The sequence below is a fragment of the Carex rostrata genome, chromosome 10 (assembly GCF_964058835.1).
Source record: "Carex rostrata chromosome 10, lpCarRost1.2, whole genome shotgun sequence".
Classification (NCBI taxonomy): Eukaryota; Viridiplantae; Streptophyta; class Magnoliopsida; order Poales; family Cyperaceae; genus Carex; species Carex rostrata.
The window spans coordinates 2,518,764-2,535,516 of record NC_135927.1 but is presented as its reverse complement, the minus strand read 5'-3'; the positions used below and the strand labels follow the sequence as shown (position 1 = coordinate 2,535,516).

General features: G+C 33.1%; 3 protein-coding genes and 2 long non-coding RNA genes across 8 annotated transcripts in view; 2 read left to right on the top strand and 3 right to left on the bottom strand.

Moving 5' to 3' along the window:
• The window catches only part of LOC144560333 (uncharacterized), a 62,121-nt gene that overhangs the window by 23,681 nt on the left and 21,687 nt on the right, over positions 1 to 16,753 (top strand). The gene's annotated exons all lie outside the window — the stretch shown is intronic.
• The window catches only part of LOC144560334 (uncharacterized), a 94,591-nt gene continuing 81,628 nt past the window's right edge, over positions 3,791 to 16,753 (bottom strand). The window contains exon 2 of the long non-coding RNA XR_013513369.1: positions 3,791 to 4,116. This is a non-coding gene — a long non-coding RNA (uncharacterized LOC144560334). The remainder of the gene's footprint in view (positions 4,117 to 16,753) is intronic.
• On the bottom strand, positions 6,916 to 8,014 carry LOC144560331 (RHOMBOID-like protein 12, mitochondrial). Its single transcript, XM_078309497.1, has 5 exons — positions 7,924 to 8,014; positions 7,792 to 7,830; positions 7,428 to 7,529; positions 7,236 to 7,277; positions 6,916 to 7,123 (listed from the first exon to the last, which is right to left on the bottom strand). Exons 1-5 carry the CDS (start codon positions 8,008 to 8,010, stop codon positions 7,037 to 7,039), a joined length of 357 nt encoding a protein of 118 aa, XP_078165623.1. The 5' UTR covers positions 8,011 to 8,014; the 3' UTR covers positions 6,916 to 7,036.
• LOC144560792 (uncharacterized) lies at positions 8,163 to 9,079 on the bottom strand. Its single transcript, XM_078310037.1, has 4 exons — positions 8,796 to 9,079; positions 8,578 to 8,692; positions 8,358 to 8,477; positions 8,163 to 8,279 (listed from the first exon to the last, which is right to left on the bottom strand). Exons 1-4 carry the CDS (start codon positions 9,077 to 9,079, stop codon positions 8,163 to 8,165), a joined length of 636 nt encoding a protein of 211 aa, XP_078166163.1.
• LOC144560107 (uncharacterized) lies at positions 9,968 to 14,484 on the top strand. Of its 4 annotated transcripts, XM_078309259.1 has the most exons (11): positions 9,968 to 10,106; positions 10,253 to 10,320; positions 10,424 to 10,723; positions 10,986 to 11,048; positions 11,140 to 11,229; positions 11,296 to 11,344; positions 12,260 to 12,415; positions 12,500 to 12,966; positions 13,056 to 13,167; positions 13,306 to 13,375; positions 13,998 to 14,484. In XM_078309259.1, exons 1-4 carry the CDS (start codon positions 10,094 to 10,096, stop codon positions 11,037 to 11,039), a joined length of 435 nt encoding a protein of 144 aa, XP_078165385.1. In that variant the 5' UTR covers positions 9,968 to 10,093; the 3' UTR covers positions 11,040 to 11,048; positions 11,140 to 11,229; positions 11,296 to 11,344; positions 12,260 to 12,415; positions 12,500 to 12,966; positions 13,056 to 13,167; positions 13,306 to 13,375; positions 13,998 to 14,484. The 4 variants fall into 4 exon arrangements, with proteins under 4 accessions (XP_078165385.1, XP_078165383.1, XP_078165386.1 ...); XM_078309257.1 differs by having other exon boundaries at positions 12,500 to 13,167; XM_078309260.1 differs by lacking the exon at positions 10,986 to 11,048 and having other exon boundaries at positions 12,500 to 13,167.

Sequence of the window (16,753 nt, the reverse complement as noted above, 5' to 3'; positions counted from 1 at the left end):
CAGTGGCTACTGATTTTACTGTTTTATTACGCCACCGTTGGATCAACAATTTTCAAAGTTGCTTAATAAATAGTAAAAAATTTCAAATGTAGACAGTCATTGCTTAATGAAAATAGATTGAATACAATATAATTTGATTTATTAGAAATACTGCAACAAATAATCCGGATCAACATTTTTCAGACCGAATTTATCGCTGCTGTAAGAAAAATTAATATATTTCTTTATTTGTTATTGGAAAAAAAATAAATATGCTTAGATTCTGAGTTATTGATTCCGGTTCAAAAGTCACTTCTAGATAATACAGAAAATATTGTGATCCTTCTAGTACATTTAATTTATAAAAAGTTGTATCTATTTTTGAAAAACAAATTTAAGTTATTTAATGATTGATATTAAAAAAAATTCTCAAAATAGATACAATTTTTTATAAATTAAACATTGGGCCACGCCATTCATGGATCCGGTTATTCAATTAACGGACAAAAGTCATATTTCCGGTTACCAAGTAACTGGATGTTATTTTCATTTCCGGGAATTGAGTGACCGGAAAGAAGATCAATATCCAGTTGTTTAGTAACCGGAAGGGGTATTTTTCGAAATCCATTCATAAACTGGGTAGATTTCGTAATTTCATATTTTTTTTTGGATATTTATAAAAATTTCGGATATAACTTCATGTTTTTTTTTCTAAATTGTTTCTATATTTATAAACATTGTTAAAATATTTTAGTAAATAAATTAGCAAATTAATTTTTGTTTTGTTTTGTTTTGTTTTGTTTTGTTTATACTATCGAATAGTTGTCATTTTTACAATCCTTCTTTATAACTAAGAAAATATTCTCAAACTTTTTGTGGATACTTGACGTTGACGACCAACAAATATCTCATTTTTGCAATCCTTGTCAAGAAAATAGTTTTTGAGTCGCTCGTAACTTATTATGTACAAACTCGTTAATGACTCGAGTTAGCTGACTTGTTAATCTCAAATTGAGTTACATGTAGTCGGGTCACATCCAATTCCAACCGAATCCAAAATGTGTACAGTTTATGATTTTGGTTCAATTTGTTAAAATTATTTTCTATTATGTATTGTTTAGGTTTTAAGAAAGTCAAATTGGTTAAAATATAAACATCTATTTAACTTAACAAGTTAAAAAACCGACTTACGAGTCAACTGGAGTTAGTAATGAGTTGATCACGAATTGAGTTTTTCAGTTCGGTCGTGTATTTCTAACTTGAGTTGGCGCACTCATTAACTTAATAAACTCGATCATGTCTTCCCAACTGATCACTTGAACTCAGTTCATCAACGACTCTAATTATTATAACCCAAAAATTTTAAATGATTAATTAACTATAAATCATAATTTATGACAAATAAGAATGCAACTCAAACACCTAACTAAATAATAATTTGTAATGATTCAAAATTTTAAATTTAAATGAAATAAAATTTTACGAAGAAAAATATAATAGAAGTATGGTGTAGATCTGGGAAATAAATCTGCTCACAGACCCTGCTATTCTAAATCCAAAATCAGTAGTTTTCTGTGCACGAATCTCAAAATAATTGAAGGGATGGATTTGGAATAGCAGGTCCTGTGATTCCTCACAGCAGATTTATTTCGGTAGATCCGACCGTGCGGATCGGATTCCAAAATTTGAGATATTTTAGGGGAAATGAATTCAGGTGAGGCCCAAAATTAATGAGTTGCACAATAAGTACCTGTGGCTGTATCGCGTATTCTTACTTGTCACCTAGAGTAACAGAATATTTCCTTTTAAATCTTGGCCGTCCGATCTGAAGTGCCACGAGTATTAAAGGGGCCTATGCATTCCACCTCGGTCTGGATCTAAACAAAAATATTCTGTTACCTCGGAGGATTAAAATTCACCGCATCCTTTAATGTTCGTGCGCATTGTGATTGGACGATCCAGATCTAAAACAAACTTTGGGTTAATTTTGGGGATGACATTTACATTTACGCCATTATTTTCCATTGGGGCCTCCGCACAGAGAGAGAGAGAGAGAGATAAGAAACCCTCAGGTACTAAAATAATCAATCTCTTCTCATTAAATCTCCCTTTTCGATCGATTCTTTGATCTGGAAACTTTTCTAAGCATCTGTGCTTGTACTTTTTTTTGCTAATTTAAGTTTTCTCATATAATTATCTTTTGTGAATTTTGATTATATTTGTTGTTGTGGAGACCTAATGATGATATACTTTGTGTCAGAGTGTTGATCTGAACAAAAAATGCGTTCTCTGTTGAAGCCCGATAAGAGTTTAGAGTTAGTTTTTACTTCATGCAGCACACTAACTATATCCGGTGCTGTTTTGATTCTATAGTCCATCTGCTGTCTTAAGCCAAAACTGCTCTGTCAAAAGCTTTACCCATAGAATGCCTCATTATTTTGTCATATACAAGGTAATATTGTTTCATGAGTGAGGCTATGGTATTATGAATGGCGCAGATTGTTCCGTACCGTACTACGGATAAAGTAAAAAAAAATGTGCTTGGAGACCAAATTTTACAATATTTTTTATTGGCAGAAAATCACTGTTTTTTAGATGATTCTGGACCACCCCAAAACAGTGATTTTGTGTAACAGTTACCACTATGGAATTTATAGTGCGTTTGGATCGTCAAAAGATTAGGGTTTAGGGTTTTTGGTGATGTTTTGTGGCTTTGAATGCTACATATGCAATGAGTTTGAATCCTCTGCATTAACGCACTGTTTGAGTTGAGTTAGGTGATATGAATTCCATATGCAATTGGGATGTAGATGCTCTTATTCTCAGTGTCATAAAAACGTCTGTTTAGACTGATTAATCGGTCGATTAGTCGTTGGCGGTAACCAAACCGTCACTGATTTTCCCGATTATTTCCGATTATTCCCAACTAATCGAGTGGCGCTACCCTGTCCGTCTGATAACTGCATACTGTTATCTACAACACTGCTTATTCTTTATAAAGATTGGGATAGACAAAAAAAAGGTTTCATTTATGTGTATTCTTATATGGGCCCCAGAGAACAGTGTGATAAAATATAATTAGGAAATTTACTGAGGGTCTTCACAACACAGTCTTTATGATTCTTTAATTTTGTTTTTTGCAACAATCTGCTTTATCCCTTCTGCTATATTTTTTCTCAATATTACATTTTTGTTTTTGTATAGTAAGATACAGTCTTCAGTACAGCACTTAATGTGTTGCTTACTGCATGCCCTTCAGTTTTTCAAATTTTACATCCTTTGCTTAAAATTATTTGTGTTGTTAGCAAGTTTTAGTAAAACCGATCAGTTAATGTGTTGCTTACTGCATGCCCTTTAGTTTTTCAAATTTTACTTCTTTTGCTTAAAATAATTTGTGTTGTTGGCAAGTTTTAGTAACACCGATCAGTTAGAAAATTTAGCTTATTACTTACATAATTTCAAAAGGGATGATGACATAGTCTAAAGGGAAGTTTTTCTGTTGCTTTTGTTTTTGTTTGTTGAATTTATACTTGCCATTTTAGGTCCAAAATGTAGCAAGTGTCTTTGTGTGCTTAAAGTTGGGGATTTTGATTTTAAAGGAATAATTATTATCTGATAAAATGAATTAATTTGTAAAACAAAGTATTAGAGCGTACTGACCTTGATTTTAATGGAATTAATTTTGTTCGTTAATTTTATCTTAATCTAACTAATAATTACTAGAGCTTGATTTGAATTGTTGAAGTATGATTTAAATCTTAAGTTTAAAAAAATGCTGTTAAAGAAAATTATTCTCGTACTTTGTTGTGCATTTTTTTTTTGTGAAAAAACATTGTATTTACTGTTGCAAAGGCCCAATGATGATGTGATTAGTATTAGAACAGAGATATGAAATATTGTGTTCTCTTTAGGAGCCTGATAAAAATCTACTTATGCTTTGTCATGTGTAGAATGAGATCTGAGTTGTCCATTTTAATCTGGCACGAATCTCAATAGGACCCTCTATATTCAAAATAGGCTCCAAAATGATTTTGGCTTGGCTGAGAATACCGCGGGAATTCACATCCCCTGAAATATTTCAAATTTTTCAGTTGATCTGTGGAAAGTCCAGACCGTTCAAATCCTTTCTGCACGAATCTCAAAGCGATAATAACATTGCCCCTTGCATTCCCTGTTTCTCTCTCCCTCTCTCTCTCTCTCTCTCTCTCTCTCTATCTATATATATATATATATATATGCCGTTGTAAGTTTGTTGTTAATCAATCCGTACCATTATGAAAATGTGAAAGCCATTTTTGTTAAAAGTGGAACTAGGGTGTTCTTAAGTTCATCAAGTTCTTTATGAGCTTAACTCTAAAACCTATCGGAATGACTTCCAATAATGAACCGGGATTCGGGACTGTTGAAACCGATCTACCTCACAAGTGACGCATTTACATGTTAAATTTATAAATTTCCAACTTAATTTATATCTAGGCTCAAGAGAACATATGCAGAAATACTATAAATCTACTGAGGGTATACTTGTCAATTATGTTCTCTATTTCTTATATTTTTGTGTTATTTTTCCAAACATATCACTTTATTTCTGCAACTTCCTTTCTTGAAAACACTTGTTTTATGTATTGTTTTAAGTCTCCTTTAAATAATTTTATCGGAGAGTTGGCTATGCTGACATGCTGTAAACTCTTTAAATGTTTGATCACTTGATTTTTAAGTTGGAGTCTGTTGGATGCCTTATTCTTTTAGTTGATACCTGTATTGTTGTTTAATGTTTGAACTCTGTTAAAATGTTTTGATATGATTTTCGATATGTACATTTGTTTTTCTGTAAACACTTTAGTGAGGACCTGATGATGACTTGTACTTTCTCATAAGAAATAAATATCCAAAAACAAATTAATGTTCTCTGTTAGTGCCTGGTAAGAATGTACATTTTGTTGCTCTTGAGGTCTTCAATTATGGCATCTTTTTCATATCCAAATCTCTAAGCATTATCCGCTCTGTATTCGTTCCGTTTACACCCCTAGTTATAGTTAATTTCATATTCGTTTGTCATGGGATTAAAATCTTCTTTACTTGAGAAGGATTTTGTGATGTTTTCGATGAACTGGTACTCTAGAATTGAACTTAGGTTTGAATATGACAAACCTAACCTTGAACCCTAAACCCTAAACTTTATCAACAGTATTATTGGTACTGTGTTAACTTACTTTTCAAAAGTTTTGGCTTCATGCAGTGCACAGACCGAGGGCCGGTATGATACATATTTTGTTGCTTTTACATATGCAAATGAGTCTGTATCCTTTGCGTTAACGCACCATTTGAGTTAACTTAGGTGATATGAATTCCGTATGCAATTGGGATATAGATGCTCTTATTCTTTGTAAAGAGTGGGATAGACAAAAAAGTTTCATTCATGTGCATTCTTATATGGGCCTCAGAGAACAGTGTGATGAAATATAAGTATGAGATTTACTGAGGGTCTTCACAACAGTCTATACCTGCTTTATTTGCTGCTGGTGTTTATGTAACTCTCTTTTATGATTCTTTAACTTTTATTTTTTATTTTTTTTGGTGACGATCTGCTTTGCTTTATAATCCCTTCTGTTACATTTCTTCTTATGATTAAATTTTTTAATTAATATGCTCTCCAAATAGAACAGCAGTTAATATGTTGCTTACTACACGCAATTTTGTTTTTCTGTTTTTTTTTTTTTTTTTTTTTTTTTTTTGAATTTACTCTCTACTTTTTAGGTCCCAATTGATGCAAATGTTTTTAGGTGCTCAAAGTTGGGGATTTTGATTTTAAATGAATAATTATTATTTGATTAAATGAATTAATTTGTGAAACAAAGTATTAGAGGGTACTAGAGCTTGATCTTAATCTAGCTAATAAATTTGATACAATTTGTGTGTCAGTTACTAGCTTGATTTGAGTTGTTGAAGTATGATTTAAATCTTTAGTTAAAAATGCTGTTCAATTCTCTTTTCTTTTTTAAAATTCTGTTACTTTGTTGTGCCTTTTTTTTTTTTTCCAAAAAGCATTATATTTACTGGTGCAAAGGCCCAATGATGATGTGATTAGTATAAGAATGGAGATCTGAAAATATTTGTTCTCTTTAGAAGCCCGATATATGTATGGTTTGTCACGTGCAAATGGTTTAATGTGGCACGAATCTCAAAGCAAACCCCCTATATTCTGAAATGAATATCTCAAATTTTGAGTTGATATTTGGAAAATTGATGATTCAAAATCCTTTCAGCACGAATCTCAAAGCAACAATAGTACATGTGTCTCTCTATATGCTGTGATAAGCTGAAATCTGTATCCTCCCAGGTACCTGACTGAGTACAATTAGCTCTCAACCGAGTGATTGGAAATCCGAGGTTATGTTTAGAATTTTTTTTTTTAGGGTATTAATAAAAATTTCGGCTATTTAGATATAGGGGTCCATTTTGAGAGTTATGCTAACCGGGCTCTTCCGAGATCACAACACACTCTAGCTTTGCTCTTTATGTTTATATATGGGCTCGAGAGAACAAGTGTTGAAATACAATTAAGTAATCTACTGAGGGTCTACATGTCAATTATGTTCTCTGTTTCTTTATCTTTTTGTGTTTTTTTTTTCCAACCGTATCACTTTATTTTTGCAACTTCCTTTCTGAAAAACACTTGTTTTATGTATTGTTTCAAGTCTTGCTTAAAGAATTTTACTAGAGAGTAGGCTATATATGTTGTGAACTTCTAAATGTTTGGTCACTTGATTAATTAAGTGGGAGTTTCTTTGATGCTTAATTATTTTACTTAAATACCTTTCAGAAATTTATCTTTGATTTTTTTGTGGTGCATGTATTGTTGTTTTCTTTTTGAACTTTGTTAAACTGTTTTGATCACTATTATATAGCAATGAAGTATTATACCTAGTTAGGTAATTAGCAGACAAATATTACATCCATCTCATGTTCTTAGGAAATTAGAATACTGACAAGTTAGAAATAAATTAAGTAGGAGAGATGTACTCAAACTGCATGCATTGTCAATTTTGTAATTTGATTAGATCCACCTCCTAATTCGGGCGCAAACAACGAGACCGACAAAGGCACCTCCTAAATGACCGGCACCGGAGATTTTGCTGTCTCCCTAAAATATAAACTTGTTATCATTTAAACATTGCATTAATAGTTGTGCATTTTGAAATTCAAATTAAAAATTCCAAGATTCTGAAAATGCAAACTCAGATTAAGAAACAAACCTTGTAAACTATACACAGATCAGTTCCTATCATAATAGCACCCTGTAATTAAATTAAAAAGAAGTGAATTTGCCAGTCATTTAATTTTCATTAGAAAGGATACATAATTTACTGTTTAATTGATTAAAGGAGTACATAAAATAATGGTATATTGGATCACAGAAAAAGAAAAAATAAATTCAAACAGCTTACCAGCATAGCAGCAGGTAGGGGAATGAAATTATAATAGATCACACTTCTAGGGAACAGAGACACATACAGCAAAATTATTGCATTTACTGCAGCACTTGCACCCTGGTATCATTTGTTCAAAAAAAAAAAAAAAAACACACACATCATATATATATATATATATATATATATATATGTGTGTGTGTGTGTGTGTGTGTAACTAATGATGTTAGAATAAACAAATTAAGCTTACACTGAGGTGTCAAATGGTCACTATATATATCTGGTCCAGTACTGGTATTTTGTGTCTTCTGTCAATTTGAAGCTTATCATAATACATAATATATACAATTGCGAAAATTTTATGGGTACTGAGTTAATGTACCAGTGCAAATCCACGTGGACTACTCCATCCTCGGTCACCCTGGTACAAGAAAAAAAAAAGATAATTATGAGATATCATGTCAAATAATAGTACTGTGAACATATATTTTCTTTTTAAGTAGAGACTAATTACCTGATTATAATATACAAAGGCTTTGTGCACCAAATAAAAAATGGAGCCGCTAACAGCGCCACCCACGTACATCTTTAGCAGGAACATTGTCCCAAAAACATTTGCAATCTGAACATTACAAAGTTTGTAGATTATCTTAGGACATGCATTAACTATCAAATTTATATTATCACAATGTTATTGTGCATGGAGTTGTGTATTTTTGTGGAAATTGTTTATAAAAACTAGCAAACACTGGTTTAGTGTAATTTGACAGCATACTGGTAATAAACACTGGAAATTTGCCTGTTGTTACCAGTATCCTGTTCATGGTTGCTCTGGAAAATAGACAGAATACTGGTAATAACATTTTCTGCCTGAAGGAAAAAATGAGAATGTGAAGTTATGATTTAGCATTAATTTGTGCATGGGCAGGAGGGGGGTTATTTAATTACAGTTTGACCGAAGATATAAAGACTGAGCATGTTGTTGGTGAGATGGATGGGTTGATAGTGGCTAAAAGCACAGGTAATTAATGTGTGCAATCGACCGCTGGTGAAGTTATCCCATGAAATCTGTGCAATTGATCACAACCAAAACGATTAGTTAGCAACATATATACAGTTCAATTTAGGAGAATTAATCGACCCAAAAATTAAGATCATAAATGTAAACCGTAAAATGTTTGATCATGAAAGAGGGGTCGGCATTCTTCCATAGGATAAAAACTGCAACATTTGCTCCTACTAAGTAGAAAACCACCGTGTCAGGCGACCGTATCCTGTGCAACCTACAATACCAGTAAACATTAACCCTTTAACTGTACAATTGCATGTATAGAGAGAGAGGTAAGGTAACTGGTAAGGTGTATATATATATATATATATATATACCAGAATTTAGACAAGGAGAGAAGATTCATTGCAGCGTGGTGTTGCCAGGTGGAGGAACTTAGCAACCGGGACCCAGTCGTCAGAAGAAGCTTCCCCATGTTCACAGCAGCAGTAGTAGTAGTAGTAGTATACCTTTGTCTGAACTGCCATGACCATTTGAACATGAGAGAAAGAGGGTTTTGTTGAGGAGGTGGAGAAAAAACAGAGATGGGTTGTTTGTTGGTGTTTAACAGGAAACGAAGGTGAGACTGAGAGGAGAGAAGCCTAGTAGTGATGGTTTTCATGGTTTTAGCTTGAGAGAGATGCCATAATAATGCATTGCATATAAATATATAATGTTTTTTTTTCCTTTTGTTTCATCTCCTCCTTTGATCTCTCTGTTGACTGGTTTCAAAAATGAAAAGACTAGAGAAGACTACCAATCACAGGTTGACAACAAGCTGGTTAATGTCAGTGTCAGAATAAATGACATGGTATCCGTATAATGTCACAGTCACAGGCATTATTATTACTAAAACAAAAGTTATTTCAGAATAAATGGGTATTTCACAGAAATAGAAAATATTCGCTGCTGTTGCCTATTGGACCTACTGGTACGGTGCAACAGAAAAGTGGAAAGCTCCAGCATCATTATTTATTGCCATAATAACACTACTTATTTCAAAACTTGTAAAAGTAATTTAATTAAATTAAGTAGAAGGCCCACTTCCACTTCCAATCAAGCCCAACTAAGTTACTAACCTGAACCTAAATAAATATTAAGATATTAACAGAACAATTTTAACTTCATGTATTGTACTAGGTTATGTTATCTCTACTGATCGTGCGCTGTGTAAAGTTAAAGTAGTTTTGTCTCTATTGGAGTCTGAGTCATCTCTTCATTCATTCTTTCATCGCAGCAACTATTTATAATTTTCAATTTGCACCTTCACTGGTATCATATAGGAATTAGGTTCCATCTCAATTTTTAATTTTCAATTTTGTTTTTTGAAAAAAGTTATAAAATGAGTAAATTTGTGATTTTTTTTTTTTTTATAACAATATGTTTACAGAAAGGAATAAAAATGACTCGCAACACGAAAGGCCACACAACAACATTATCAACCTTTGTGTCTCTCTATTTTGCATTACAGCTGGATCCCACTCCCAACTAAAACCCTCATTATTTTCTCTTCTTCTTTCCTGGAGAAGGAACCGACACCTATTTCTCCTCTCTGAGTTGCTCAACCCTTAACCCGATAACCCGTTAAGGGTTTTCTTATTGTCTTTTTCTCTCTTAGTTGGAGACTCCAACGCTAATGACGAGATCAGGTCTTTGTTTCTCTCTCTTAGATGCATGCATTCTTTTTGTTTGTTGTTTTCTCGTTTCATTTTACATTTACATTGTTATTGTTTTTCTTTTCATTTACTAGTTCAAATAACTCATTCTAACAAGAAATTTGTGTCGTTTTGATCAGGAAAGTTTGTAACTGAGCATGGACTTTGCTTCTCTGAAATTGGACGAATCGACATAGAGGTTCTTATGGTGGGTGATATTTCTTTCACCTTTAAGCTTTTGTTGTGCTGTAGATGTAATTTAATTTAATTTAATTTAATTGATATACATATGACCTTGCCTGGCCTTACAGACACATTGGAAAGAAAAAGAGTACCACTTGTCGGAAACCCTACCGATCGAGAGGGGTTGTTTTCTCAAAGCTTTGGTGGGGACTCAACAATGGCCTGATACTGAGATGGCCGTAGAGGTAGAACTAGAAGGGTCGTCTACTTGTAGTAAAAAGGCGGTGTCTCTGGCACGTGGTCGTGGCTGTGGCCATCCTCTTAGCGTGGAATTTGGCCGTGGACTTACTACTGTTGGCCAATTTTTCGAAGACACCTGCGAGGAATTTGGCCTCAAGTGCATTTTCAAACGTGGCGCTATTTTCAAGGTTGGTTAACCTTAATATTGATGTGTTTATAGTGCTATTGTTGAAAAGTCTGACCTTTATGCAATCTGTGCATCTGTCATGTTCTGATCTCAACTGGAATCAATCCTGTGATGTGTGATCACATTCCTTGCGATTTGAGATAAGCTACTGGGCACTTGGATTGTTCCTTTTGAATTTGAAAAATGTCTCCTTTTATGTGGTTACAACAATTTCTTTGCAAGATACATGTTCAGGAACTAACACTTGTTTCTTTTGAGTGTAGGTGAATGGAGATCTCGTTGCCCATCATAGTTTAGTCACAATTTTGAGAGAATGATCACATAAAGTACAGTTTTATGCATTCTCTAATTTAATAATTAAAAATTCTTGGTGCCAAAAGACATACCGAGCCAGTCATTCTTATTTTTGTTTTCCAGAGTTGAGGGTGACTTTGAGCGGACGCATGTTGGAAAGCTACCGGGAGAAAAGATTTATTCCGGAGGAATATCATCCCGTTCTTCCAAATTGTAAGTTGTCACGAATCTGTGAAATTTTTCTTTGGTCATACTAAATATAGTTTCTTTCTTATTCAGGAGTCGTAGCATATCTACTGCCGCCTCCGTCTGTGATCCAACAAGAAAGGTCTTCTATATGTTCCCTTATTTTCTTTGTTTCTTTTGTGGTATGGCTTGTCCTGCACCCCTTGCACCCCTTCCAGTCTCACTAGATCATCTATAGGTAAGTTCCGATATTGGTAGTTGCTTTTTTCGGTGTCGTCCAGAGCTTAGGGCTCAATTCGGATTCGGAGAAAGCACCCTGGCAGATAAGCTGGATCCTCTAGTTGGATCGGCTAGAGTAGGTCTCTGCTACCTATTGATACGAAACTAGATGCTTACGTCGAGGATGCCCCTTAAGGCTGGGATATCCCAGACTCTTTCTCCCCTTCTCAATCAGGCTATTCTAGTTCAAGCAATCCCATACTCTCCAAGCGTGCGTGCGTGAGTGGCTGAAAAATGTGATCATAGCAACCGCCTTACATCACATTACATGAGTCATTAATCCTTAATCATCAATTGCAATATCACAATTGATCCTTTGTTTGCAGTCTTGCATGTTTGAATTTCCATCTTAACACATCAATGCATCGCATCAAAAATCATTCTCATACATCTCCACTTCAAAAAATCCTGGCCGTCCACCAAAGTAATTTGTGCCATTTGTTGGATGTGAGGGATCTGGGAGGGGGAACTCAGAGCCTCTCTGAGAGATAGTTGCTGACGATGCGGTCTCGGGAGAAAGTTGATACTTTAGGTTTTGGGTTAAGTTGATACTTTACTCATCATGCAAAAGTTGGAATTATACTAATGGACAAAGAATCTTAGGTTTTGGGTTAGATGAGGTTCTTTTGTACAAAGATAACTCTCTGTTGATGAGGTTCTTTTGGAATTATACTACGGATATGCTGCTCTAATTTACCATTTTTCAATAAGATATTTATCATACTAACTTTCTACCTTTATATACTAATTTTTTTCTTTTCCATTTCCCATTTCCCAGTTGGATGACGTAGTTAATTCTTCTAAAGGTCCCAAGGTATCCGACGAAGAAGTTAATTCCTTTAAAGGCCATAAGGTTGATTATCCATTTCGGGAATCAACTAGTAACAATTCCAATCTCATGTTCCATATAAACGTCTTCTATGGCTCTTCTTGGGTAAGCCCTGATCTCTATTAAAAAAAGGTAAGCTTTCACTCTTTTCTATCTGTTTTCTAAAGTTCATGTTTTCTTCTAAATTAGGATTCCAGAGAACCTGAGGTGACATATGCTTCTGGTTCGAGCGATCTTAATAAACTTTTGGAGAACACCGAAAAGAAGAAGGCGTTGGGACAAATTGATTCCAAGACTAGTCCTAAAAGAGAGCCGTAAATTTGTGTGGTCTTTTCCTCAGTTTTTGTGTAGTATTTTCTCATACCAAGAAATTATGTTGTAAGATATTTTATCATACCAAAAAGGAAATGGAAGGAGATGGAAAAGATATTATGTCATAATGCCATCATTACAAGAAGGAAGCTTCATTAGTGAGATTGTCACAGAGATACAATTAGAAGGTTCGTCTACTTGTAGTAATGTTCTTATGTGCAAAGAATTGTTGTCACCATACAAGAAAAATCTTCTAGTTCTTGATATAGATGGGATATTAGTTGATATTACTTCAGATTATAAATATCAACAATATGTAGATTTCAAGATCAGCGGCAAATTAGGTAACAAAACAATTATATATTACTCTTTAATTCTTAATACTACAAAGGAATGTATTTAATTGGTGTTAATTTTCTGTGATGTCACTCAGGTTTTGTTGAATTTCTCACGTTTTGTTTTGCAAACTTTGAAGTTGGAGTTTTGGCATCAAGAATGCAGAAAGTTCGATCTTTGATTTATATATCAATATTATATAGAAGCAGGTATGTCTTTTCTTAAAGCAAAAACTATTTTTGTTTCGGCTAGTCTCAATTTTCAACACTGAAAAGATCGATTCATGCCTCCGCATAATTTGATCTTCCTACTGATATAAATATTTTTTTATTATTCTGACTCTTCAGGCATATAACCTAGAGGGGGCTGTCCACCACCTTTTTGGAGAAATGAAAAATAAGTTATTATTTTGTTGGGGTACGCAACCTTCATTTATAGTTTTCAGTAATATGAATCTTCCTTGAGTTGTATTGATATTTTCATTTTCTTTGCCTTCATTACTCACATGACCAATCAAAATGCACAGATACAAACTTCAAAACCATGGAAAAAAAGCCCTTGTATTTCAAAGAATTAAACAAAGTGTGAGAAAAGGGGCGATTTACACCATCTAATACTCTTCTTGTGGACGATTCTCCTTGCATAACCCTCTATGTTGCCTAACCTAAAGCCCTTCTATTTCTTTCCTTTTTTTGGCTTTCTTTACTTTGCTTACAGCAGCAGCTGAGAATACCAAAAGCTTCATTTCATTTGCAATTTATCTCAGCATCTACTGATTTATAAGTTTATATAAATATAATTAGCATTAGCATCTGTTGGTTATTTACAAGATGTGAAAGTCAAAGCAAAAATGATCACAAATTGTGCACATTTGTTGTCATGATTTCCAAACCTAGTAAGAAGGATTAATTTGTCAATATTTAACAAAATACACCTAGTTGACCGTTTTTATAAGGAAAATACATGCAGATACCCCATTTTAAGTTTTTTGGTTATTAAAATAGTCTCTAATATATACTTTTCTAAATTTATGTTCCAGTGGTTACACAACAATTTTTCCATATCCATGTACATTCAAGAATAAAGTGGATTATTCCACTTGCAAGAGGCCTCTTAACCGCTCGATTTCTCAACCAAACGCTTCTCATGCCTAGCTTAAGTGCCTTCCTGATTTACAAGGAAGTCGAGTTACTGCAACCGATGCAATTCGACAAGATTTTTGATTTTGACAAATTCTATTCAATTTGTGACGGGTTTCACACATAACTGGTAGAAATCCGCCAGTTGTAGTTTATCTTGCTATAGCTGATAGTTTACAGGATGAGGATGATACGGTTTTAAGCGGGTGGAAATCCGGGTTTTTGCTGTATGAGAAAAAAGGACACGAGGTTTCGGAAAATTACCCGAAGTACCCTTACCTGATATTGGTATGTTTATACCAAATTGTAACTTGTAATATGTTTATAACTTGTAATATTCTCATATAAAAATGGAAACATGGTAAGTGAACACTATGTTGGTACCAACACTGGTAAAATTCCTTGTTTGCTGAATTTCTCCAATTCAAAATTATAAAATGTACTTCATTTGTTTTATTATATTATTTAAAAGACTTTTGCACAAAAATTCTGAAATTAAATATTATGTAGTTTTTGTAGTTAGTTTGGCCAAAACAGTATCGAAATTGTCAAAATTTCTACTTTAAAAAATTATAATGTTCTTGACAAATAAAAATTGCTTTTCATGGTTTCATTTGCTCTAATAAATATAATAATGTTTCGTTTGTTTCAATTATTTTATTCTTTTACCTAATCAACACAAGTATTTATTGTTGTAATTTTTTTTATTGCCTATAATATTTACTCTGCAACATACAATTACATTGCAATTTTCGTTGCTGCTCTGGCAAGAGGCCCTTGAGAGCTGCTGGTGGTTACTTGGTCAATAGCGGAAAAGGTAATGCCAGTAGTTTCTCTCTTCTGAATCCCCTTAACAATAGAGAGGTTCATCTCTCTTCTCTACATCATTTGTTTCCATGCAAATATTTATCTTGGTTTAGTCCTACAAGTTTTCAAAGTGACAACTAGTTTGCTTTTCAGGTTAGATATAATCAATCTGGTGTTACAAAAGTTATGGATATTAGCAGCCATAAAGAGCTTTATGTCATACAACCAATCAAATATGATATAATTAAATTACAAGATGACCATTCGTAGAGTCTTGTGGAGAGATTTTGGCTGTTAAGTGTTTTCAATCCTATAATAAGAGAGAATATATATGAATTTTACATTTACCGTCTTGAATTTGGCAATGGAAAAAGAGAATCCTTATTGGGTCAAGCTTAATTAACAGCTAGCATTGGAGATCGAATGTTGTTCTCTTAGAGCTAGCGAGTGATATTGCTGGGTTCAGAGGTAACATGATCTATTTTATAAATAAATTACAAGAATTATTTCATACATATCATGCTTATGTGATCAATATGTATGACATAGAGAGTACATGGCGAGACAATATATATTAATTTATTGATAACCCTTACATTACTTGGTTTATGCCTACGTTAAATCATATATGACATCAAACTTTTTCCCTTTCTTTTATTCTTAGGAGAATATATATATATATATATATATATATACTCCCATGCATTGTCTTTAATAAAGGTTGCTTAGTGTAAGACAATAATTAATGATGTGCAAGGATCGCATGATCATTGTGGATGTTAAATGAATATTTGTGAAATTTTAGTGTTGTTTTGACTAGTTTTTGTTGTAGTTTGCAGCTGCTAATTAATTAGGTCAAACTTTGCAAATAAGTAATTACTCACGTGGCATACATACACCTCTCACATGTCATGGCAACCTTTAGCTGTAAAGTTTTGTGTACTCAATTGATTCCCATTATAAAAGGGTAGCTCTATATTATATATGGTCAACTTTATCATTTACAAAAGCTGTGCTAGCTTGTGTTTGTGTGCATGATTTAGTTAGTTTTCTATTATTATGGTCAACACTTTATCTTAATTTCCTCAGTACGAACCATCCTACAGGATAGATCAGTCAAGGCATATATATGCAAGTGGTATATATATTGGTACCCAAAGATTTGTAACAGATCTAACAGTTTTGTGAAGGCTTTATTTTAAGAGTAATGGGAGATGATGAAAAAAAAAAAAGTCTTCTTCTACTCTGTAATATATTGCGTTTAATTTAGTATCTCTATTTATAGGCTATCATGTTTCTTAACCTTAATATATATTATATTGTCCATATTAAAATTTCATGCGGTGATTATTATTATATTGATAAAAATAATCATAATAGTAATAATGATAAATAATAGCAATATATTTTATATGTCATCGTCGTCGTCATCATCATCAGTAATAAACATGTACAAGTAACATTTTTTTTTATTATTGTTGTTGTTATTATTATTTTCAATATAACAAAAATTACCACAAGAAAATGTTATATGAAAAATATAATGGCCTTTTTTTATTGTTCACAAGATCAAAAATTGAATGCATTAAATTTTGCTTATAATTTTCTTTTTTTTACCACTTGACTTTATACTAAATTAATGAAAATTTAATAACTCTGTATGTAAACACATCATTCGTGAAGTAGATCGATTTTAACTTAATTTAGTCTGCAAGTACATTTATATATGGAAATTAGGTTGAACGGTTTTGATTGACTCTTTGAACTTTGAAAAGGAAAATACTGAGCCTCTTCAGTGAGCAAATTTCTTCAGCCGTCCGATCAATTTCAGATTCGTGCTATTATGATT